We start from the raw sequence: 23,880 nt of genomic DNA, 5'->3' as shown, positions 1-23,880 counted from the left end.
ATTTGTTTAGCCATAAAAACCTACAGTAGAGACCATCTCAGTTTATTCTAATGTTTACATTTTAAACTCTGTTCATTTACACTAAAGCTTTACATGTATTTTATTTATTATGTCTGAACATACCAAGAAAGATCTTACAATTTCTTCTGTATGTAATTAAAAATTTTAAGAATCAGTATTTTACTATCTAGCATATTCTACTAGACTTCAGATGTCATTTGAATTCCAACTAACGTTCAAGGAATTACTCTCCTAGAAGCTTATGGAACAACACATATTGATCTCCAAGAGCATAAGTACATTACAGAGACAATGCACATCTGGGTTCACAGGTACTTAGAAAATGTCTCCATACCACTTATGTATCTAAAAGTGTCTTCACTTTTAAGATGGATTTGCCTACAGGGTTACTGATCGTATAAATGGAATCCAGCCTACTAGATGGATTTAAGATTGTTTGGTTACCGATACAGCCAATTGTACCAGTTGGTGTATGTAAAACAGCATGAGCAATGTTAAAAGAAAAATGTTTTTTTAAGTAGCTAGTAACTCAGATTGATTGTAAAAATAGTTCTTTGTAATTTAACTAGCATTAAATTAACTTCAGTTGGAATATGCAATTCACAAGGCATTTCTGAATTGCAATTCCATTTACTTTGGAGGAACACCTAGTTAAGCACCGGGAACAATTGCTACAAAATCATCTGATCTAAGATAGAAATTCTTAAAATGAACACAATAATAGCTATAATCTTTCCGTATCAGATGCATTAAATATTGTCATCCAGTGACTACTTTCTTTGTTTTTCTGACAACTGCAGTGCACATGCAAGTTCCTAATTTTAAAACAAAGTCACTCATAAAAGAAAGTTCAGTTTTAAATATAGATCAGTGCTTTTGAAAATAAAAAAATTATTAAAGAAAAAAACCCACACAACTTAAATTGCTATGAAGATTAAAGTCTGGCTAGCCAGTTACCTTGATTACAATCAATAACATTGCAAAATTCCCTGACATTATTTTCATTGATCTCAGCTTGTTTCCTCTCGATGAAGGCTGATATCCGCCTGTCAATCTGCAGGTAATAAACATGATGGCATATATCTACTTCATTCTTTAAATTTAAAATTTAGAAAGATTTTTTTTTTTTTGCTTGTTTGTTTTTAAATTTAGGTAAATCACTTACTTCTGCTTTTCCAGCTTTTATTTGGACCACCTCTGGATCAAAATGAATACGAGTGTCCTTCAGATCTCCCAAGTCATAACTTGGATACTTTTCTTCAGTCTGACAGTTACCATCATAAATATCTGAACTTGTTTCACAGGTTTGGCTTTCTGGTTTACCTGCGGGTTCAACATGGCCTATATTTTCCTCTTTAATCAAAGTCTGGAGTTTTTCTAAAAGAGGCTGAACAAAGAAAACTGTATGTTAGGGTTAAAAAAAATAAAAGCCAAAAAATCCTATAAAAACAAAAAGCTGAGTACTACCACAATTTCCAAACCAGACCAACAGAAATAATTTTTGGGAATTACAACATCTTCCTCTAATGGAGTACAGTAATAAGATTAGAAAAAAGCCCTCCAAATACTGTGCACACCATGATTCTGACCTTTTTGACCTGTGTCTTTTAGAGATTTGTAGAGGAAAACTCCCAAATTTCTGTGACAATCAGTCTGTACTCCCCTGTTACTAGCTGAATCAAAGCTTCAATCGCTGGCATCATTGCCACTTAATTAACATGTCATTCAAATGCTTACTCAGAACAGTAAGGCTTAGTATTTTTTCCTCCTTAACATGAAAGCCAGTGCTTTTACACTGTAAAGCCTTTTACTTTATCACCACAGCACTAGGTTCTCCACTTGAAACCACAGTTGCCCAACTGAATGAGAGAACACAGACATGAAATATGTAGGCATTATCCCGAACACATGCTTTGCTTGACACGGTTGATTATCTACTTAGGTCATGAAATTAAATGAGAGAATGCACTGACATTTGTAGTGGCAAAAATGCTTATTCTACTGCACTAATTCTTACACGTGATGTAATAGCAAAACCTCAGTACATATATCTGCCACTGCCTCTTTTTTAATTTTTAACAGTTTCACCTAATCTGAATACCATAGCTTTATTTTCTCTCTAGTAATTATTTTACTTTTTTAAAGACAACATGATTTTTACCAGTCATGTTTCCTTACATGGAATCAAATTCCTACTTGCAGTGTTTTGACAGCTGGATGTAAATTTTACTTGCCTTTATCTTGCATATTTTCTCTTTCTGTTCATCACACCAAAGATTTGGTGGATGTCTGGAAAACAAAGGGCCTTTCTTTTACCTACAGACAAGCAAATACAGAAACTTCCTTTCTCATCCTCTCAGTACTACTCACCTGAAATAATTCATTGACTAGCTGAAGCAAAATACTGGTATTCAAATCCCCATCTTTTACATATGAACTATCAAAGTCAAACAGTGTTCAGTTACTAGCTGACAAACAGCTAACCCTCCCTGCCATGCAACTAAATTACACGTACTTTTAGCAAGGTAGGAAAGTTTCAAATAGTTAAAAGAAATGACAGTAATGGTGACTGGCTACTTGGCAAGATGAGACATTAATGTCAAAGAAATTACTCTTTAAAAAAAAAAACTACACTGAAAATATATTTAATTGCAGTAAGACACTCCAGGATGTGTCATGCTGGGATAATGCCACTTCTTGAACCACTGAAAGCACTCTATGAGCCTCAAAACTCACCCAACGCATGGAATCATTATCATAGCATGACACACACCTGCCGTGTCTTATTGCTTAATTATAACCCACCATAGATGGAAATGTATCACATTTACAATGCAAGTCTAGAAATCAATGAGGCTGCATTTATTCAGCCTGCTCACCTACAGTGGCTATTCTCAACACTAATCTGAAAAATCCGTAAGCGTGAGTACCTATGGAGTATAGTGGAATCCCAAGCATTTAATACTTTTGCATTCCTTTTTTGTTGAACAGAGCAATGTAAGATCAAAACTACTAAAATTTTACAGTTTAGATATATAACTACTTTCAGTTGTTGATCACTTTTGTCAAGTCAAATGCGTCCCGTGAAATATTTACCTGTAAACATAAAATATGCTCCTGAAGTGCACTAAAGAGCAATGCTGGCTGAAGTGCTGATGTGCTCTGAAGCTTGCTCCAATCGATTACAACTTTCACAATATCGTCTCCGAGGTTAAACTTCAACAGGGCAAAACAAACACAATAAAAAATTATGTTATCTGTATCAACATCACAGAACTATACAAGACAACAATTATGCTCAGTCTCATACAGACCCACACCCTTTTTATATGAGGACATTGGAAAGGTTTGATATTAATTATAGTCCAAGCAGCTGTCGTGGTATTTGTAGAGTATATTCAAAAATTAAAAATTCCTTACTAACTCATCATATAGTCATTGTATTAATCTGGTCCTTAGCTTTATTCAATTAATTATTGTACAAAAACATACCATTTATGTTGATCACTTGTACCTACTTCTAACAGCCGCTAGCACCACCAGTAGGAAGAAACATGTATCCAGGATGGCAATCCTGGATGTTCATATATTTTCTTCAGAGATTTGTAAGACTATCTATGCCTGCATGACCAATGTCTTGATGGCATTATGCCACAATTTTTTACTTGCTGCAAATCCAAAGGAAGCTTTGCATTAAAAATGTGTATAAAAATAAATATTTAAAAAATCTCAAGGTTAAACAAACTCTAGACTACACAGCACCACTACCAAATCCATTTCCAAACCACACTATTTTCCTGTATATGCATTTGGATCAAAATAACAATTGCCACGGTCTATTCTGTTTACCAAGGAATTGCAATGTTTAACTCCCAAACCAATAAACACATATAGTGAATCTGAAGTTTTATTTAAAAGAACTACATATCTTCTATAAGCTAAAAATAAACTTTCGCTTTCTAATACAAAGCCAATTGTCTGTGATCACTAATTAACTACACACATTCATTCACACCCACCTTCACCATTTTTGTTATACTAAAACTCTTCAAGATCTTGAAGTAATGAGCACTTTCATTTCTTAAAGCCAAGTAGGTTTTTCTTCAAACAAACATTCTGCAAGTGATCCCCAAATTCTAAATACAGATAAAATTCTTGTTTAAAATCAAGAGGACGTACAGTACTCTGCTTGCCACACTGAATTCCCAATTTATATGCATATTTGTATGTCTATCCCTCACTCCTCCTTCCATTAAAAAAGGGGTTGTGGGTGAAACAGAAAAAGGTACCTCAGGAAGATGACAAAAGTGACCTTGAACTTATAGTCTAAAGACATCTACCTTCTAACAGCATCAAATATTACGGATGAGAACATAGAATGCATATGCATTTGTTTCCTGAATCCACTGCACAGAGTACAAGGAAACAATGGGAAATGAATACAAGACTGCCTCCATCATTCTGAAGGAAAAGCTGTGGATGATAAGTTGTTCCACATGAGTTATCACAATTTTGTATGTAAAGAACTATAAGCCTGAGCCTTCCTTCTTTAGTCAAAGATCAGCCTTTTTAAATCCAGCAGTAGTTCCCAAATTACACAGCAAACAAGACAGTCTGACTAGATATATAATGTATTTTAGACAATTTTCACACATTATTATTCCTGTTTAGTACTTAAGCTACATAGGATGTAAAAAAAGTAATGTTTTAGGAAATAATAGTTTTAAATACCTTTCAAAATCACGAATGTATTTAGAATTTAGGAAAACAAAATTTACTTTAAGAATTAAGCCATTGTGTGTATGTCATCATCTGAAACATGTATTTCTCCACAGAGTTTCTACAGTAACATCTCCTATATACTCTATTACAGACCACTGTCAGGGTAAAAAAGGTGCAGCTGTAAGCTGTTGTAATGAAACAAAACAGAAGTCCTACTGCAATTTCCTAATAGGCCCCCTTTTTCGAAAAGAATCAGCTGATGTGTGCCTTCATACCACAGTGCGCCACTACTGTGTCCAGGTGGTTCAATGTACAAAACCTTCAGAACTTCTGACTTCAAATAATTTAGAGGCCAGTAACATTTTCAACTCACAGACACTGTTTTTAAATACAATTAAAGAATAAACCCCTCCTCTATCCAAACAAGTTTCCAGTACAACAGAGTAAGTTCTCGGTGTTTCACGTCCTTATACCTATTAGAACTGTAACAAACAGGTTTATAAATTCAGTGTTTTGATAACTTTAAGGCCTTTGTCTGTTTATAACTCCACAGCCTATTCTGCAGCCATTTACAGGATTGTAAATCACTCCAGCTCTTTGAAATCTGTTTTATGAAAAACACTGTCACTAGAGTTTTAAAGAACTTTCCAGGATCAGCCATATTGGTTTTATGAGTTGTTATTCTCAGAAGTCCTCCCAGTCACTGTGCTGCAATTGATTGCCCTAGTAAAAAAATTACTGCACCAGAAATATTCCTGTTTACAATCCAACCTGCTAACATAAATCCAACCTTAACTACTATGACAGACCACAAACTGTGACTGCTAAGAATCTGGCACATGCTCACTCATCTCTATAAAAGAAAAACAGGGAATCCGTACTTTCAGTTAAAAATGCAAGACAGATTGCTAGAGTCAGTAAGTGGGTAAAACACCACAGTTAAATCTAACTCAGGTGCTGGCAGAAAGCGTGTAACTCAACAGCTGGAAAGGATCTTGACTGAGCAACTAAAATGACTTTCCCAGCTAAGATGGAGCAACCAGCCCCTTATAGTTCAGCACAATGGACAGTAAAATGGGTCTGCTGTCATGGAAATAAGACAGTCCAAATACCAACGAAGACCCTAACTACTGGAACTCTACTGAGGGGATGCAGCAACTCTAAACTGGTCTCTCACAACTGTCCACGCACACTCAGTTATTTTAAAAAATCACTAAGCTCTCCCCAGTGACATGCTACCTGTACAGCAAATTTTGGAGAACAAGTAAGCTACTGAAGAAAAGGGAGAAAGTAAGAGTATTTAATGTAGTTTTGAAAACAATCAATTAAACTTGTGATGAGTACCCTGGTTAAGAGCTTAGGAAACTTTCTCGTTAGTCTTCTTTGTGGTTTTCATAAATACAAGAGTTCCATCTTTTCACCAACATTAACGTTGTAAGTACAATACTATGAATAACAGCATTACATCTAGATAAACTGACATTCACTAGTTCTTCACTGGTCACATTTAGAATTTTCACCAGGAAGAATTATGGGGCATTTCATCCTCACTACATAACTAGTTTTCATGTCTCTGTGTATGATTATCAAGTTGTTTAGCACTGCACTCCTATTCAAAAGCTAGGGTAGTTTTTAACCACTTCAGAGATAGGAAAACTGAGACTCTTACTACTCAGTGCCTGAATTTTCAAGCCCGTAATTTGGGATGCTGTTTGTTTGAAAACTGAAACAATTACTAGCAGATTTGGAGGTGAGAAGCAAATATAATACAGAGTTCTACACAGACAAGAGGGGAAATACTCTAAAAATTAATTTCAGGTCAGCCAGCAACTACTACCAAACTGCCTCTGTATCTAAGAGTCCATTTCTGAGTAGCTCTGTTACATAAACATACACTAAGTTACACTAGCTCCTGCAGATATAGCTCATCATCTGGTCCCAAACTTCTAGAGTGCTAATTTTTGAAGCAAGAGTGTACTTCTACTGCCTTCAGAGAACTACATTTATGTTTCCACAGTGGAAAATAAATTAATCTGTAAGTTATTTAAAGTAATAGTTGTTACTAAAACCTTCTCCTGATAAGGGCCTCCCACCACTACTGTAACATCTGTTAAATAATTCATAGCCATTACTCAACCTAAAGTAGGTGTTTCAACTTAAGTACCATAGAGCAAAGCTCCTTCAAAAATTCTGATCCACTGAGATGCACTGTTTGTTTCACAGTATGTTATTCCAAGGCAGGGCTAACTTCAACCTCCTGATCCCTTACACACAGTAAGCTTTCAGTAGCGTTTCAATTCAGAATCGCTGAATGTGAAGATACAGCAATTAGGCAGACTGCAGTATCCCACGGGAGAGATCATCCGCCAAACTACTAATTGACACGAAACGTCCGGTCACTACGAGGCAAAGGCACGGCCCCGGCTGTGAGAGAGCAGCAGCAGTACCCTTCCGCCCTAGGCTGCCCGGGCCGGGACGGAAGGAGAGGGGGAGGCCTCCGGCACCGCCTCCCCGGTAGCCACGCTCCTGCGGGCGGGCGCGAACAACCGCCAGGAGCGAGGCCGCTCCCTGGTTTGTAGCAGACTTGTGTCCTCTACAGCGCCGCAGTCTGTTCCTGGAGCCCGGGAGGGCCCCGCAGGCCGGACACAAGCAAGAGCTCGGGCCCCCGAAACGAGGTGAGGTGAGCTGGGCGCGGCGCCAGCCCCGCCTCGAGCCTCCCCCTCCGCCCGATCCGCACTCACCTGCCCCGCCAGCCCGGCCAGGCAACGCAGAGCGCTGCTCGCTACCTCGGAGGCCGCGAGGTCCGTGTCCGGAGCGCTGCTGCCGGGCGGGAACGGGCCGGGCGCCGCCGCCGCCATAACGCCGGGCCGGGCTTGGTCGCCGTCGCGCCGCGATGACGAACCTGCCGCTAGCCCCGCCCCGAGCGCTGATGGACAGGCGCGGCAGCCAATCGGAAGGGCTCTCCGGCAGATCGGCGCAGGGCGCGGGTGGAGTCCTGCCTGCGCCGTGCCCGACCGTGCCGGGGCACCTTGGTCCCGCACCGCCCTCTTTGCCCCCGGGCTTCATCCTGCCCTGCTGCAGGCTCGCCGGAGCGGTCAGCGCGGGCCCTTGTCAGGCACGCTTATAGGGGGACAACAAGTGTTTATTTAAGTGCGTCAGATTGCTGCCCTTGCTTCAGCTGTGTTTTTCTGGATACACCTTCGCTATTTTTTGTTCTTCAAAGATCTGACTCTTCTGGTTACAGCAGGGCTGTTTTTAAATCAGGCTACAAGGTTTGTCAGAGTACTCTGATTATGGGGATTGCAAAATTGCGTTCCCTGTAAGATGGTCTTAATTCTTTCCTAAAACAGTGTAGTGCTGACAAAGATTTTTCTACCTGATGCTTCTTTTGATACCCTAATTTTGCTCCTCTAACCTTCATACTAATTCCTGTTCTCTGACACCCCCCCGCCCCCAATATCTTTTATTCCATTGGAAAATGGTAAGTGCTGTTGTATATACAAGTGTTAAAACATTCTTAAATAAAAATGTTAGAAAGGCAGATAATTTTTTGGACAGTTATTTTAGGTGTTACTTTAAAGGCATTTCCCTATAAAGTATCCAGATAACACTTACCTAAATTAATTGAAAATAAATCCCACTAAACTGAAGGCATTCAGCAACAGCAGTTGGCACAATATTTCAGAAGACTTGAGTAGATCCAGCCCTTCTCAATTCCAGAGGAAAATAAGTTCCAAAGAGGACTTCAGTGTTAATGATTACAAATATATTTCATGGAGAGCTGCAGTTAGCAAGAATATTTTACCTAAGGTGAGCTAGATGGCATTTAGCTGGATTCAGTTGATGAGAACCATTCTTTGGGTTCAGAAATGCTTACAGCAGAACGTGTTCATGAGTTGGAAGCTCGGAAATATATAGCAATTTACTTAATTCCTGCAAAGATACTGTTTTTGTCAAATGACAACATCTTGAAAACATACACAAAATATGTTAGTCAATTAAGATAAATTGTGAAATTTTGTTTCACATTTCTGTGCAACAGTGTTAACTCCAGCTCATGGTCAAGCCGTGACTGCTTCAGCCTGCCCTACTTCTTGCAGTTTTGGCTCCGGACAGGCAGCTGAAACAACTCCGCAAAATGTAATCATCTCATTTGGATCAAATTATGAAGCTTTCAGAAAAAGGGAAAATACACTGTCCTTCCCCCACCAGCACTACAACAATGAATAAAGGTGTAAGTAATTTGCTGGACAGAACAGAATATGGAGCATAGATGTAACAACCTGGCATTGTTTGTTGCTTCTGTGTCAGAGGAGACAGTTTGCCCTGGCTGATTTCCCCATGACCTGCAAAGATGGAGCAAGTCCAGGCATTTGAATCGAATTTTAACTTCAAGTGATGAACGCTCAGCTCCCTGATGAATTCCACTTTTGGAAAATGCAGCTTTCCTGGAGTGATAAGCAGGTGTGTGCCTACTTTAGCAGCGAGCATGTGTAGCTTTCTTAGTTGAGTGACCTAAGATCTTTCCTTTGCTTTTGAGCACATTATCTTTACATCTGCAAGAGGTTGTTTTGGGGTACAAAACATTTCAAGTGAAAAATACATAGATAAGCAGAAAGATACTGGAGGTTATGTTGCCATATACTCAGAAATACTAGGGAGATTGAGTGAATGTGGACGATACCAAGAGACCATGGAGGCAATACCTGGTTATTTATTCAGTGATAATTACAAGAGTAAGCAAAAGACCGTGAAGTAGTCTGTAGAGTTGTTGATGTCCTCCTATTATTTACCAAGCAAAAACTAGATCTCAGTCTTCTTCCTGTTGACAGCAAATACCTTCTCCTAGAGAAAGAGTAACAATTCCCATGGGTAAAGATTTCCTTCCTACTTTCACTGTCTCAGAAGACCTTGATCTGCATTGTGGCTGCTGACTGGATAAATTCAGTATAGTCTGAAACATCACAGATTAAATTATGCAATGCATTATGCAAACATGAACAGAAGTAATCCAAAGTAATATAAGAGATTAGGAAAATGAGAGCATGTGGGAAAATGAGAATAGGGAAAAAACGTGGAAATACAGCTAAGACAGAATATGTTAAATGTTCATGTCTAATGGAAGAGACAGGCCAGAGCAGAATGGTTCCAAAAGATGATTGTATGCTCACTGCATGTAGTGCATGGTAAAAATGAATGCACTTGCAATTGCTTCTGGCAGTAAAGCTGGCCACAGTAAATCCAGGCCTCCCATAAAGACAGAGGAAATTATATGGCATGCTTACTAAAGCTGGTGAAACAATAAAACATTGGAAGCTCTCATTGCTGGAAAGATACTGGCAATTTGGAATGAATTTATAGGAAACTGGCAAGAAGTGGATTGCCAGAGATAGAGATACTTGTTTAGAAGGAATCAGAAGATTTAAATATGTCTAACTTGGCAGTAATGTCCAGCTATTTTAATAATGTGACTACCAAAGGAGGGAATAATCTGCAATTGCTTTCAACATTCAAGGATAGAGTTATCATGATAATATTAAATCTTCTGCAGCTTTGATCCCTGAAATGGATCTGTGAGGCCTATAAAAGCTTCTCCCGCTAAAACCACTGTGAAAAATATAAGCAGGAAACCATTAAGTTCTTAAATAGCAAATATTGTTGTTGGATTGAAATGATTTTCTTTTGATTTTGGACTATTACTTCTTTTTATTTGCCCAAATTCTGTTTAGTGTCCTTATCCTGACATGAACATAGACCCATGGCCCTTCCTTTCTGAATTCTTTTACCCTCGAGATTTTCTAATACTGTTCCATGCTTTGCCATACTTTATTTTTCATGTCTTTGTTTAGTAATTTTACACCATATTTAAATTTTATCTACCTGCCTGCCCCCCCTTTCTTGGTGCCATATGCAAATAAGATTGATTCTCTCTGCACAAAAGTCTTCAGTTCAGTTATATAATTTGGGATCGAGAACTGACCCCTGCTGCAAGTCCCAGCTCAACAGCTCTTCTTGGAAGTCAGCAAACTGTTATTATAATTATTCTGTGTTCACAAATTCCAGACTTCTATAGCTACTTTGAAAGATTTGAATATAAACCTCCTTCCTATCATTCTTTGTGAGACTATCACATGAAAATGTAGAAGGTATCTTGCAGAGTAGGTGTCCATGCTCACAGTGTTTCCCATCTGTAAACTGTCAATAATTTGACACACGCGATGTGAAATTAAGCACTCACACCTGAAGACAGTCTAAAATGTAATAACTTTCCATTGCATTAATATGTACGGGCCTCACATATTATATATTTAACTCAGGTTTAACAGGACACTTGAAAATCTATATTTAACAGGGAAACAGGAATTATAGCATATTTATTTCAGAGAAAATTTAACTTTCGGGATTCCTTGATTACTGAGTACTTGATTTTAAAAGATGTAGCTTGCATCTTTATTAGTATAACTTGACTATTATTTTAAAATAAATAATAGTAATAGTTACTTTGGAATATTTTAAAAAGGGTTCTTCAACTATGCTATGTACAAGCTTTTCACATAGGTGCGAGCCAGGTCTTTTTCTAAATATTACCGTTTTCCTACCCTTTTCTGTGGAACAGTTGCACTGCTCAAATTTAAATTTACCTCCTGCTTCAACAGTTCAGCTTATAAATTTCTGTACTCTGTAGCTGGACAGTTATCATCTAATAGATCACATCTGTCATTATTGGTCTGATCAGTCCTTCTGTATCCTAGTAGGCTCCCCCATTGACTTGAGGAACCAGATCTGTATCTGCTTTAGATGTGAGATTCATGGACTGATAGTTGAAATTAGGGACCTGTATTATGTAGTTGAGTTGAGCCTCTCAAAATAGCCATAAGGAGTTCATATATCCATATGGCAAAGTAAGATAGGTAGCTGAATCCTTTAAGCTTAAACTTATGAATCTGTACAAGTAATGTACAAATAATGCCCTTTTTGGATATAAAGTAACTACAAAGTTATTTGAATGATCTCATTTGTATTATAGTAAATGAACAAAGGATTACACTCATCTTTACACTGTCAGTATTTTTCTAATGCAGAAGAGGCATTTGTTAATAGGGAATATGGAGTCTTTGACATTTTGGGTCCCAATCCTTCAGTGAAGCTAGTCATGCACCTGCTTATTTGTGCACAAATCATTCTAATGAATTCTAAAGGACTATTCATGTGCATAAAGCTAAGCCTGTGTGTAAAAGCCTTTGCAAGACTGGGCCTAGGTTGTAAGTTTGATAATGACCTGAGACTGATTCAGCAGAGAAAAAACAGTCCTTTTAAAAAGTTGAGGAGTGTAACTCCAGCTCAGCTGAACAGGTATGGGCAGTGCTAAAAGACAAAACTAAAAACTGATCAAGAAAAAATGGCAAGAGATATAAATCTTTTTTTTGTTTATATTTTATAATACTGCATTTTACCTTAATCTTATTAATTCTTGGCTGCATTTTATTTTCATTATGGCTATGAATTCCACTTGAATAACTTTATGTCAGGAGCTTAGAAATTTCCTGTTTTAATTTCATATATATATATATATATAGCCTGTGTGGAAGAGTAGATCCACTTAGAGAATGGTAGTTGTGAGAAATCATAACTAGACTCTTCAGGAAATTTTTGCTTAAGGAGAAGTCACGACATCAACACTGTTTCAGAAAGAAGTGTACAGAAGAGCTTTGTGCACTTATTTGTTTGTACCATGCAATATTCTGCCTTCTGCTGCATTTTGTGCTGCACTGCAGCAATTTATGTTCTCAGAAACAGCACAACACCTGCAGGAGCCTCCGAACAACATCAGGGGAATTCCAGTCATTGTGACGCATCTCCTGAAACCATTTTCTAGATATTCCTTCCATGAGTTGCTTCCATCAGGAACTTCCATAGAATTTGGTAAAGACTTTTCATGTGTTTGATATTAAACACACAGGCAGTGCTACTGAAAGTACCATGAAAAAAAAATGAAATTACTTAAATATAAACTGAGTTCCTGCTTGGGCCTATGGTGTTTGGCATTTGATATTGTGAGTGTATGAAATAGGCATCTTTATGCACAAGAAATGTTTTCCTTTGCATATAGCTAACTGTTGTCTTAACACGATCTGTTCACTGGCAAAATAGTCACTCTACTCAGTGGCCTTTAGGTAACGCTGGCTATGAAATGACACTTGTTTGTTAGGCTCACTAAGTTAAACTTGATAAAAAAAGAGGGAAAGTGTCTTTGTCCTGCAGCTTAATCACTTTTATTCACACTAAATATTAAAAAAATTTCAGTTTCCTCAGTTAAAGGATGAATTTAATAGCTCAGCTGGGTGAAGAGAGCAGATTAGGCATAGACAAACCATACCAAAGCTGCAGTGGGTGAAGGTGATAGCCCAGAGACCACCACTGCTGACTTTATTCTAGTTGTTGGCCTTGGGGACATGACAGATCTGTTGCTGTTTGATGCAGGAAAAAGAAGGAACAAGGTACATCTTATAAGGCATGGTTCTCCTTTACTAACCTTTTAAATTATTATTTAAGTGAAGATTGAAGTTTTGGAGTTGGAGAGTATTTTGCTGTTTTATAATTTAGCAGTTCAGGCTGAAGTTTCCTTTATATTCTTTCTGGCTTTATACAGGCAGCCTAGAAGATGGACATTTGACAGGCCACAATAGACTGCTCCTTTCCCAGGTATCTCCTGCTTGTTTCCTTTATCTGTGAATAGGAAATGGCTTAAAGGCACCTGTGTTATGAAGGTCCCAGGGGCAGCTGCCTGACTAGTGAATGCCTGATTATGTGTTAACATGCTTTGTCAGATATTGGCAGAATCTGTTCTCTTCTTTTGCCTTTTCAGCAAGGGTACCATTGACAGACTGGCTACCCATTTATAGAAATGTTGTCCATCAAACTGTGAGGAAGGACAATGGTGTTTTTCTGTGACCAGTGACTGTGGGAAACTTTTCTTTGGCTATTCAGGCAATTTTTGTAGCTTGCTCTGAAGAGGAGAGACTGATGAGTGCAAAAAGTACAATTAAGCAAAGCCAGACTTCAATTGAAGGCTGTAGTGTAGTCTGCTTGTTCTCATTTTTTATTTGGAAAAAAATCTATGGGTTTTCACGTTGCTGTGTGGCATTCAGCGGGGGGCTATTACAATCCTAAATTTTTTTTCTAGACCACCTAATTCTAAGTAAAAATTAAATGTAATGAGAGCCACTTGGAGTTCTGAATATTTTAAAGCATAATTCCCACAGAAGGGATTCGACCTAAACTGTGGAGAGCATCAGTTGGCTAATTATAGCTGCATTTTATATTACAGCAGGTGTCAGATGCAGTCATCTCAATAAAGTCCACATAATACTCTGAAAAATAACAAAAGCTTTTCTTTGAATGTGGGTACTAATTTCTGCTAGGTGTCATATGAGCTCTGATACTTCTTATTGGCGTTAACAAGAGCACTGCAGCACTCAAACATGCTTTTTGCTTAGGATGAATTGATACTGTAAAGCACTTACTAGTCAGCCTTGGCAGATGTCAGTAGTTAATACTAGTGTTGCAGAGGTTGGTATATAATGCAAAGAGTCTTATGTAAATACTTTTAGATGATGGGCTGGTTTTGAGAATGAGTGTGAGCCATGCGTCGACTTACTTAATGAAAGCTGAACAGACAACAGCAGAATAACTGCACTTCCTTTAACTTCTGTCTTAAGTCCTCTGCAAGTAAAGGGCATATGGGAAGGCAGTAAACTAGGTGAATAAAAATATTAAACTTGATAAGCACTTCATGTGTTCATACTATTTTCCCAATTCAATGGAAGCAGCAAGTTTGAGTTACTGAAATGATTGATGAGAAAGGTGTCTCCTAAGCCTTGAAACTGAGGTTCCTTAAAGATTATATCTTCAGAATAGCCTGCATGTGGTGAAACTACAATCTATAGACATTTGATGGTCATCTGACTTCCTAAAAAAAAGACAGAATTCTATGATTCCAAGAGGATTGTGTTTTAAAATATTGATGAATCATTAAAATAAATGCTTAAGTGGGAAGCACACACAGAAGCCCTTGAATACAAGGAATTGTGATGACATTGAAGTGGAGTTGCAGACACAATGGGTAGGGTGAAAAGCAGAGGCAGGAAAACCTGCCTAGCTGGTTGTGCTTGGCCTAAGATGCAACAGAGATGTTTCCCAAGATTGCCATGTACCCTGAGAAGCAGTAAGATAGGAGATGCTTCAGTTCCGAATAGCAGGGTCAGGTCATGAGGGGCTTGCTGCTTCTCCTGAAGGGGATAGGAGGTACCTGGTCCAAACACAGAGAAGGGTTTCAACAATGAATGATGCAGGAGAGACAAGCATGTACTAGCAAAACAAAGGAAATGTGACAGATGATCAAATCTTCCAACATCTGAGTCTCCTGCAAGAGCAACAAGCTACTTAATGAACTACTGTCTAGTACACCATATACCTTTCCCTCACATCATCTCCCCTGAGAAAAGGTAGTCCTAAACACCAGGCAGCCTTTGTCTTTTATACAGAAGTCTACGGAGAATTGCAGAGGTTATATAAATAATAAACACAACTTAATGTTATAAATATTTTATTTTTAAAATGTAAAAGCCAGTCAGCTGAATAAAACTGAACCACAAGTTCCAGCATGTTACCTTAGCAACTCTGTAAGAAAAAGGCAATCACAGATTATGAAGTATTATTTAATGTTTTGTAGAACTGCAGAATAAAGTATAATCTTATCATGTTACATACTGAATATACTAACAGGTAGGAGGAACCTGATTTTGGTCTGAAGTCTAGATGCAATAAGTGACTCGTAAAAAATAAATGTAGGTAAATTAGAGTAATATATTCACACTAAGAATACATGAATTTCTGGTTTAACATACACATATTGTTCAAGAAGAAGTTTCTAAATACAATACTAAACATATATAATCCATATTAGCCTCTAAACCTGGTCAAAAACAGATACAGAAACCAAATAGAGGTACAGAGATAAAAATGAAGGAGAAATAATTTCTTGGCTAATCTGTGCCTGGCATCTGGGGAGCAGAGGGCTGTCTATGAGAGAACTGCTTTAGCTCTCACACATCAGGTTACCTCTAAGGAAAAGACCTATGAAAAGGCCTGATAACAAAAGCCCAATTACAAAAGCTGAAGGCATGATTGCCATTGTATAAATGAATTTACTAATTTACCCTTTATTCCACATAGCCTCTTTCTGAAACCTTTTAATATGAAAGCAGCCCAGCTCAACTTGGAAAGCTCTTAGGAGTTCTGTGAAAGGCTGGGAAGGTAAACAAAAGGTTAAGTTAACTGCAAGAACTGTCAACCTAGTCATCCTTTAGTTGTCTCTCTTTTAGCACAAAAGGCATGAGGAGACCACCACTGTACTACATTGCTTCTGCAATATTGTTTTCCCATGTCTTAAATTTCTGATCTTGGGATGTGCTCCTGTCCATGTGATACAGAGCTAGGTATTAAAGAATAAAACCTCCTCTTGCTGGTAGACATTCTAATTTTTTTTCATTTTAGGGGAGAAGGTAAGGGATAGTTATCAGCAAGTAGAGGTGCTGCTGTAAAAAGTAACTACCAGTAGTGTCACTCAAAATGTATTACCCTTTGTAGATTACAAAAACATAGTAACTTCCCCTTGTGATGTCTCTGAAGGATTCTTTGGAAGAAGGCATCTAACAGTTCCTGTGGTAATGACTGTTACTGCCCTATATCTGACAAGAGTTTTATGTGTGTGTAATTTTCCTCGATTATTATAAAAAAATGAATGTGTCTAGGATAATTTTGTATGTCACCTACTGTGAAAATTGTTTTGGTGGCAAGCAAAATCCACTACTCCATGTTCTACACTTCTTGATATTAGGGCTTACATGAAACTTACTGCACTCTCCTTTCTCCATGGTTACTGCTACTTCTTCCCCTCCATTTTTGCTTTTGGATTACAGAGATGTGATTTCAGAGTACAAGCAGCACAGATGTCAGCTGAAGGTCTGTATCTGCCAGGTGTCTGCATAAGAGCTGAGCCAATGTATGCAGCTGAGCACAGCTCACTTTCTCACATAGGTGTTCAGCACCATTTCTCTGAATCATAGCCTTGCATAACCTTTGGAAGTACCTCTGGGAAATTTTAGAATGTACTCAAAACACAATACTTTGGCAGGCAGAAGTCAGAGGAAGTCTTGCTCTGAATTCATTGTGAATGCTCAGAAAAAAGAAGTGCTTCCTGCATTTGCTGCTGTGGTTGCAAAGGATGGGCTTAATGATGTAAAACATTGGGAAAGTACAGGCCCTATATGAATATATCACCTATAAATATAAACATATATAAATAATCACCTATACTCAAAGAAAGGTGGTGGGAGATCACTTGGGTTTGCTGACAGACTCCAGTAGAGAGAGGAAGATGAATCTTTAAAGCCAACGAGGAAGTCATGTAGTCCTATAATAACTAGGAGCAAATAACTGATTTTTGTAGTTTGGGAGTGCAGGATTGTGTCATTCTGATCTCTGTGGAACTGTCTTCCACTTGATAGGGCTCAAAAGCATCCAACACCTCCTTTCTGAAAGTTGAGCTTCACAAATTGGGTCTCCTGAGGAGAGAAGTGGTGTGATCCAATATATGCACCATCCTGTGATGGTACCACAGGGAGATAGATGAACTTTGCTGTAGATACTGCAGCTACACACCAGTAGACAATGCAGATTACAAGTTATTCCAGCCTAATGCTGCTGGTCCCCATGTGCAAACAAATGCAAGAGGTGGGAGACTGGGAACCTTTGACTGAAGGGGGAAAGAAATCTGAGGAAGTAAGAAACCAGGTGATGGCTTACATAGGAAGCAGGTTGGGAAAGAAGAGGTTTGCACCTCATAGGACCAAGACCTTGAAATAGGTCAGGGAACAAAGGAAGATAGGAATGCGAGAGAGGAAGTTCTGAGCGTAGTGCCTACTGTGACTGACACTTTCAGGGACCACAAATGGAGCCAAAGCCTTATGTCTGAGAAGACCTTGTGCTTCTCGAACAGTTTTCTAGGCAACATTATTTCACTGTCTTCATGAAACATTAGAACTGACTACAATGCTGTAGGTTCAACAAACTGGGGAGATTTGGGGAGGAATGTTGTTCTCTAGAGTAACTTCACAAGATCAGCTTACAGAAAGGGATGGGGAGTGGGAGGAAAAAAAAACACATGAGAAACAAGAACTGAAAATTCCCAGAGCATTTCACCAAACAGTATAGCTATCAGGAAGATCGTTTTTGCATAAGGGAATGGCAAGATCCCAAGGGTGCCATCAGTGCTGTACATTATACAGGGACAAGTTCATCCATTACTGGCACTGTGAAGAACTGAGTTATGCAGTCTAATGGTGGAGAATTTAATTCCTAGATCCAAGCCTCTGGGAGTGAAAAAATGGTTCTTGTTGCCCAATGTGAAAGATGTGTCTTCTTTGAGAGCTCACTTCTTTGCTTTTGTTGAAGGAGAAAATAAAAAGATTTTCATAAAAATGAGGAGTAAACATTTGACAATATATCTGTGGACATAGTTTCATTTTACTTTGGCTGTGCCATGAAAGACCATGAAATATCTTCATCTGGCCTTTCATTAAACTACATTATCTTTAAACATATATCAAGGCAAGTAAAGAGTTTGTAATATTAAAAATATTTTAAAAGACTTTTCAGGTAATGTCTATGTGAAGGTTCAAGCAATCATCCAAGGCCAGAGTACTTGAAGAACTGAGGAACTGTTAAATTACTATGATCTTAAAAAATGATTACTGTAATACTTTGGAGAATACATTTTCCATAACAAATATAGAACATATTTTCTAATTTCTATTATGGTTATCAAGGTCATTCCGTGATAGAATGCAAAATCTTTTCTTTTTCTCATTCAGATACTGTCAGGTGCATAAATTCTATAGCTAATATAGAAACACATTTAAAAATTGGAATTTATTAATGAAGAGATTATGTCTTTGCCCAATATCATACAATAATTTTTATCTTCTGAATGGAATTTAACAATACACAGACTCTGGCTGGCTTTATTCCACTAATACATGCTATTTGCAAAAGTGTGTTGCCTTATATGTTAAACGCAGTGCACACACAATTACCCTAGCATTCCTTGAAAATTAATTTCAAATACACATTTATTGTAAGTGCTTTGGGGCAAGAACCTTCTTTTGTTATTAAACAATACAAATGGGATCTTGGCCCATAATTGGGGCTCCTAAGCACTGTGAATTCTTTCACCAGTGTCTCACATTCTCTTTCTCACTCTCTTTGTCCCTCTGCAGATTATGCCAGTGTTTACAAAGGTTGGGATCCTTTGCATCCTCATCAGTTTTTACATTTGCCCAAGAATCAGATTCAGTTTAGCCTAGCATTGTTCACAAAGATAAAAGGGTGACAGATCCTGACACATTTGTGCTTTTGAAAAGTGGAAAAGCTGATTTAATGCATAAACCCTATAGTAAAGCTGTCTCCAAGGTGAAATTGCACCAGTCTTGGAATAAAAAGTGGAAGAAGACAGATACTTAAACTACATACAGTGATGTGCTTGAGCACTCTTTCTTATAGTATAACCAGAAAATGCTGTAATTGCCTTATTTTCCAGTTTTTAACTACTGAAACTTGGCTGATTTCTTTGTGATCAAAGACACCTAAGACACCTGATTTATGTCTTAGGTAATAGTCAATCTTCTTCGCATGTGTGGGCTTCAATCACTATTATTTCAAACTATAATACCGGGCAAGATATATTACTGAATGCTTATTTTACAGTTTCATTACTGGAACAAACACACATGTGAACCATGCATTAGTCACTGAATTACTAGACCTTAGTGGTTGATTTATACATGACAGATCAGTATGTTCTATCATAAATAAATGATTTAATTTACCAAAGTATTGATAATTCTTTGTGAATTCAATGACAGTGATTTAGTAAAACTAGAAAGAAATGTGAAATTATTAAAGACATACAAAGAGCCAGAACTGACAAATTACAAGTCTCTTTCTAAGGGCGGATACTTTAGCCTGCAGTTGAAAAGAGCTTTGCCACTGAAAGAGCATTGTGACCATAATGGTTGTTCCCCAAACAGGAGTGGTATAGCTACAACTATTCAGTCACAGGTTCTTAGGTTGTTTGTATAGTATAAAGCCAGTGGAAACCATTTCAAATCTCTAACTGGACCTCCCACATAACATATATCTAAGATTTTCCTGGAACTAATTCCTTCAGGAATTAGAGTATGTTTGAGAAAACATGCTAGTCTTGATTATGACATTTACAGAGATAAAAAATCTACCACAGTACTGAATATGATGTTTCAATTAGTATCATAACAATGAAAAAAAAATGAGTCCTCTAGTTTAGATTTGTGTAACCTTTAATTTAAGCCACTGAGTCTTATTACACATTGATTTGTCCAAAATGGAGACATGGATGAAACTTCATCTTTCTTTAGTAAAAACCTTATAGAACTTGGAAAAATCATTACTTAACTTGCTTTCTGAGCTTCTCTACTGACAGAATGTAGTGTGCAGAAAGCATATGAATTTACAGTGCTTGAGCTCATCAGCTCTGGCTTGCCAGGCACACCCATCTGATCAATGCTAAGTAGGTAAGACACAAACTACCTCACGTTAAAGACAGTTTTAATGCAATATACATGAGATTTCTAAATTTAACTTTGATATGAAACAAACTGCCTCTAAAAAAGATGGAGCCACCAGCAACGGAAAAAACCCTCTCCTTTTATTCAATACTCTTATATACATGTGCATGCAGATCACATGAGGCTGCAGTTATAATTGTCATATATGCATCAGGGCAGGCTAACCTTTATATTCTCAGAGGTATTCAGCATGTTTAGGCTTTATTCTACTGGTCTGGTAAGGGAGTAGAATTATATTATTTGAGTTACAGTCTGCATTGCACATAGGTTATAGCTGTAGTTAGGATTGTTCTTAATGCTCATGTGTTGACTTTAAATGAATTACGGTGGATAAAAAAGTTGTCAGGGAAGGAAAACAGTTGATGCCAAAATCTTTTTCCGTTCATTATTAATAGAAAGACATCAACGGAATCCTCACTTTCAAGAAAATCACAATTAGAGGCTGGAAAAAGATTAAAGAGATACAGGTACAGCAGAATGTCAAGGGAATCTTGCTATTATTTTGTCTCCTGGGACATGTTACACAGAATTAGTAGCCTAATTATGGATTTGGACTGTAGAACCACTGACAGGCTTGTGACTGAATGCAAGATAAGCAGAGCTCGTGGTTCCACATTGAAAATCTGTATTCTGTTGCTAAAGAGCAGAGCTGATAAGGACAACTGATTGTAGTGGGCTGACCCTGGCTGGACACCAGGTACCCACTAAAACCACTCTATCACTCCCTTCTGTAACTGGACAGAGGAGAGAAAATATAATGTGGGATTTGTGAGTTGAGATGAGGACCGGGAGACATCACTCACCAATTACTGTCATAGGCAAAACAGACTCAAAGTGGGGGTATTAATTAACTTTATTACTAACTGAATCAGAGGAGTACAATGAGAAGTAAAAGAAATCTTAAAAACACTTTCCCCCACCCCTCCCTCCTTCCCAAGTTCTACCTCCTCCCCCCAGCAGCACAGGGAGACAGGGAATGGGGGTTACACTCAGTCCATCACAGATTGTTTCGGCTGCTGCTCAGAGTCCTTCCCCTGCTCCCCGTGGGGTCCCTCCCAGAGAGACAGTCCTTCATGAACTTCTCCAGCGTGAGTCCATCCCACAGGCAACAAACTGCTCCACAAAAATCTCCACAAACTGCTGCAACGTGGGTCACTTTTCCACACGGTGCAGTCCCTTCAGGTACAGCCTGCTCCAGTGTGGCCCCCTGACAAGGCCACAAATCCTAGCAGGAAAACCTACTCCAGTGTGGGCTCCTCTCTCCATGGGTCAGCTGGTCCCTGCCAGGACCTTGCTCCAACATGGGCTTCCCGTGGGGTCACAGCCTCCTTTGCGCATCCACCTGCTCTGGTGTGAGTCTTCTCAATGGGCTGCAGGTGGATCCTTGCACGCCCATGGACCTCCATGGACTGGAGGAGAACAGCTCCTCACCATGGTCTGCACCACGGGCTTCAGGGGAACCTCAGCTCTGCCACCTGGAGCACCTCCTGCCCCTCCTTCTCCACCAGCCTTGGTGTCTGCAGAGTTGTCCACATGTTCTCACTCTGCTCTTCTCTGGCTGCCATTTTCATCTGCCCAATAACTTTTTTTTCCCTTCTTAAATATGTTATCACAGAGGTGTTACTATCAGTCCTGATCTTAAATATGTTATCACAGAGGTGTTACTATCAGTCCTGATTAGCTCAGCCTTCACCAGCAGCATGTCTGTCCTGGAGCTGGCTGGAATTGGGTCTGCAGGACATGGGTGAAGCTTCCAGTAGCTCCTCACAAAATCCACCCCAGTAACCCCTCTGCTACCAAAACCTAGCTGCAAACCCCCAGTATCTTACAGAAGATATTCTCTTTCTGTACAGGCTGTGTGTATCTTTAATCCAAATAAGATGATGTTGTTTGCTTTAATTAATTGAAAAGTTTTGTCCTGACCTTCTTTATACAGAACCTTGAGTGAACAATTTTGGATGTCTAAGATCTCTTGAGACAGAGGTCTATCTTGTATTCTTCTTGTGCTTTATTTTCATGATTTGGAGAATGTTTGAATTCTCAGATTAAGGCTATATCAAGTGTAATTGTTTAAAATGTTCCTACATATTGACTTTCTTTTAATCCCATCAGTCTTCCCCATGTTTATCCTGATTAGGATTTCTCTTATCTGACACTCAAACAAAAAGTGAGAGATTGAAGGGTAATGTGGTGTTAACACACTTATAATCTATTAACTATAGCATTTGGGCCTCAAACAAATGTCTGCGTAGGTCTTGGAAGAAATAAAAAGCAAAATGGTGCTGTGCAAACTAATTCTTCGTTTTGTCGTAATATTTCCAGAATTGCTGTCATGAAGCTTTCAACATGAAGCTTGACATTCAAATTGAAATCTCAAACTGCTACTGATATTGGAGAGGAAACAGAAAAGGATTAGAAGAAGAAATAGTAGAGAATTTTTTCACTAAATCTATTCTGGATTATATTATGTACTTGGGTCTTGTGGTAGTGATATGTTTAATGCAAATTGACACAATAATGAACTTTGCTGAACAGATATTATAGTACTCTGAATTTCATTGATATCTATATATCCCTATGTAAATTCCATAATTTCACATAATAAAATATATTTCTATCAAGTGTGTTGCACAATTAATCTTAGATACTTTAACTACAGTTTGTCTTAGTTAAGAATTTCAAGAAGGGTTACTTCTTGCAGTCTTGGGTGTCTCCTGTTTTTTCATCTTAATTTTGGGACTTCTTTAAAATGGGATTGATTTTCAGAGGTGGAAGTACTCACCTGCTTTCTGTAGGGCACATATTTCAAAGGTTTCTTTTTCTGGTGTTCAAGCACAGAGATGCTCAAAATTTTCATTTGTTTTTGAAAAATCTTGATGATACCACGTGTTCATATTTTAAAGCACACAAAATTTTGGAAGTGTTGAGAGGATAAAGGCTAAAAAACTGTGTCCTGTAATTATCAGATTACTTTCCTGGTGAATATGTTGCAGAAATTATTTTATTTTTGCATATAATTATTTTTTTAAAAAAAATCTGTATTCTGTGAGCTTATGTTAGAAGGGGCTGAACATGAGTAATTCCACTTACATTAACAATACTTTTTCAGCATCTGCTTAGATTTATATACATGCTTAAGTGCTCTGTTGGGAATTAAGTGATGTGGGTTTGGATAGCCTGATATTGTTATTTCTGTTGTCACTAAATATACATAAAGTGAAAGTACAAAACCCTATCAATAATATCTGTGTTGCTCTATTCCGGTTTGTTTCAGAATAATAAAGTTTTCCTCTTTGAAAAATTATTTATTTTATTCCCTTACCAGCATCATAGTACATTATATTAGTCCTTGATTTAAAGTATTCCTGAATACTTTCTGAAAATGAAAACCAAATATATGCTATCTATTTGT

General features: G+C 38.1%; 1 protein-coding gene and 1 long non-coding RNA gene across 5 annotated transcripts in view; one reads left to right on the top strand and one right to left on the bottom strand.

Annotated features, from left to right (window-relative positions):
- The window catches only part of MBIP (MAP3K12 binding inhibitory protein 1), a 15,908-nt gene extending 8,256 nt beyond the window's left edge, over positions 1-7,652 (bottom strand). For 2 of the 3 annotated variants that reach the window (XM_051806185.1, XM_051806186.1), the window contains exons 1-4: positions 7,485-7,648; positions 3,118-3,237; positions 1,187-1,408; positions 979-1,075 (exon numbers count right to left, since the gene is read on the bottom strand). In XM_051806185.1, coding sequence (XP_051662145.1) covers positions 979-1,075; positions 1,187-1,408; positions 3,118-3,237; positions 7,485-7,601 — 556 coding nt within the window. In that variant the 5' untranslated portion in view covers positions 7,602-7,648. Of the gene's footprint in view, positions 1-978; positions 1,076-1,186; positions 1,409-3,117; positions 3,238-7,484 lie in introns of all 3 variants that reach the window. The other variant, XM_051806187.1, reaches the window with a different exon arrangement.
- Positions 7,273-23,880, top strand: LOC127479361 (uncharacterized). 2 transcript variants are annotated; one of them, XR_007907542.1, is made up of 5 exons: positions 7,273-7,418; positions 8,786-12,797; positions 13,394-13,446; positions 20,864-20,935; positions 22,791-23,880. It is a non-coding gene; the product is annotated as an uncharacterized LOC127479361 (long non-coding RNA). The 2 variants fall into 2 exon arrangements; XR_007907543.1 differs by lacking the exon at positions 7,273-7,418 and adding an exon at positions 7,790-8,015.

The sequence above is a fragment of the Manacus candei genome, unplaced genomic scaffold, assembly GCF_025592945.1.
Source record: "Manacus candei isolate 608988 ecotype Guabito, Panama unplaced genomic scaffold, ASM2559294v1 h1tg000067l, whole genome shotgun sequence".
Lineage (NCBI taxonomy): Eukaryota > Metazoa > Chordata > Aves > Passeriformes > Pipridae > Manacus > Manacus candei.
The sequence above is the reverse complement of the archived record's forward strand: the minus strand, read 5'-3'. Positions and strand labels throughout refer to the sequence as shown.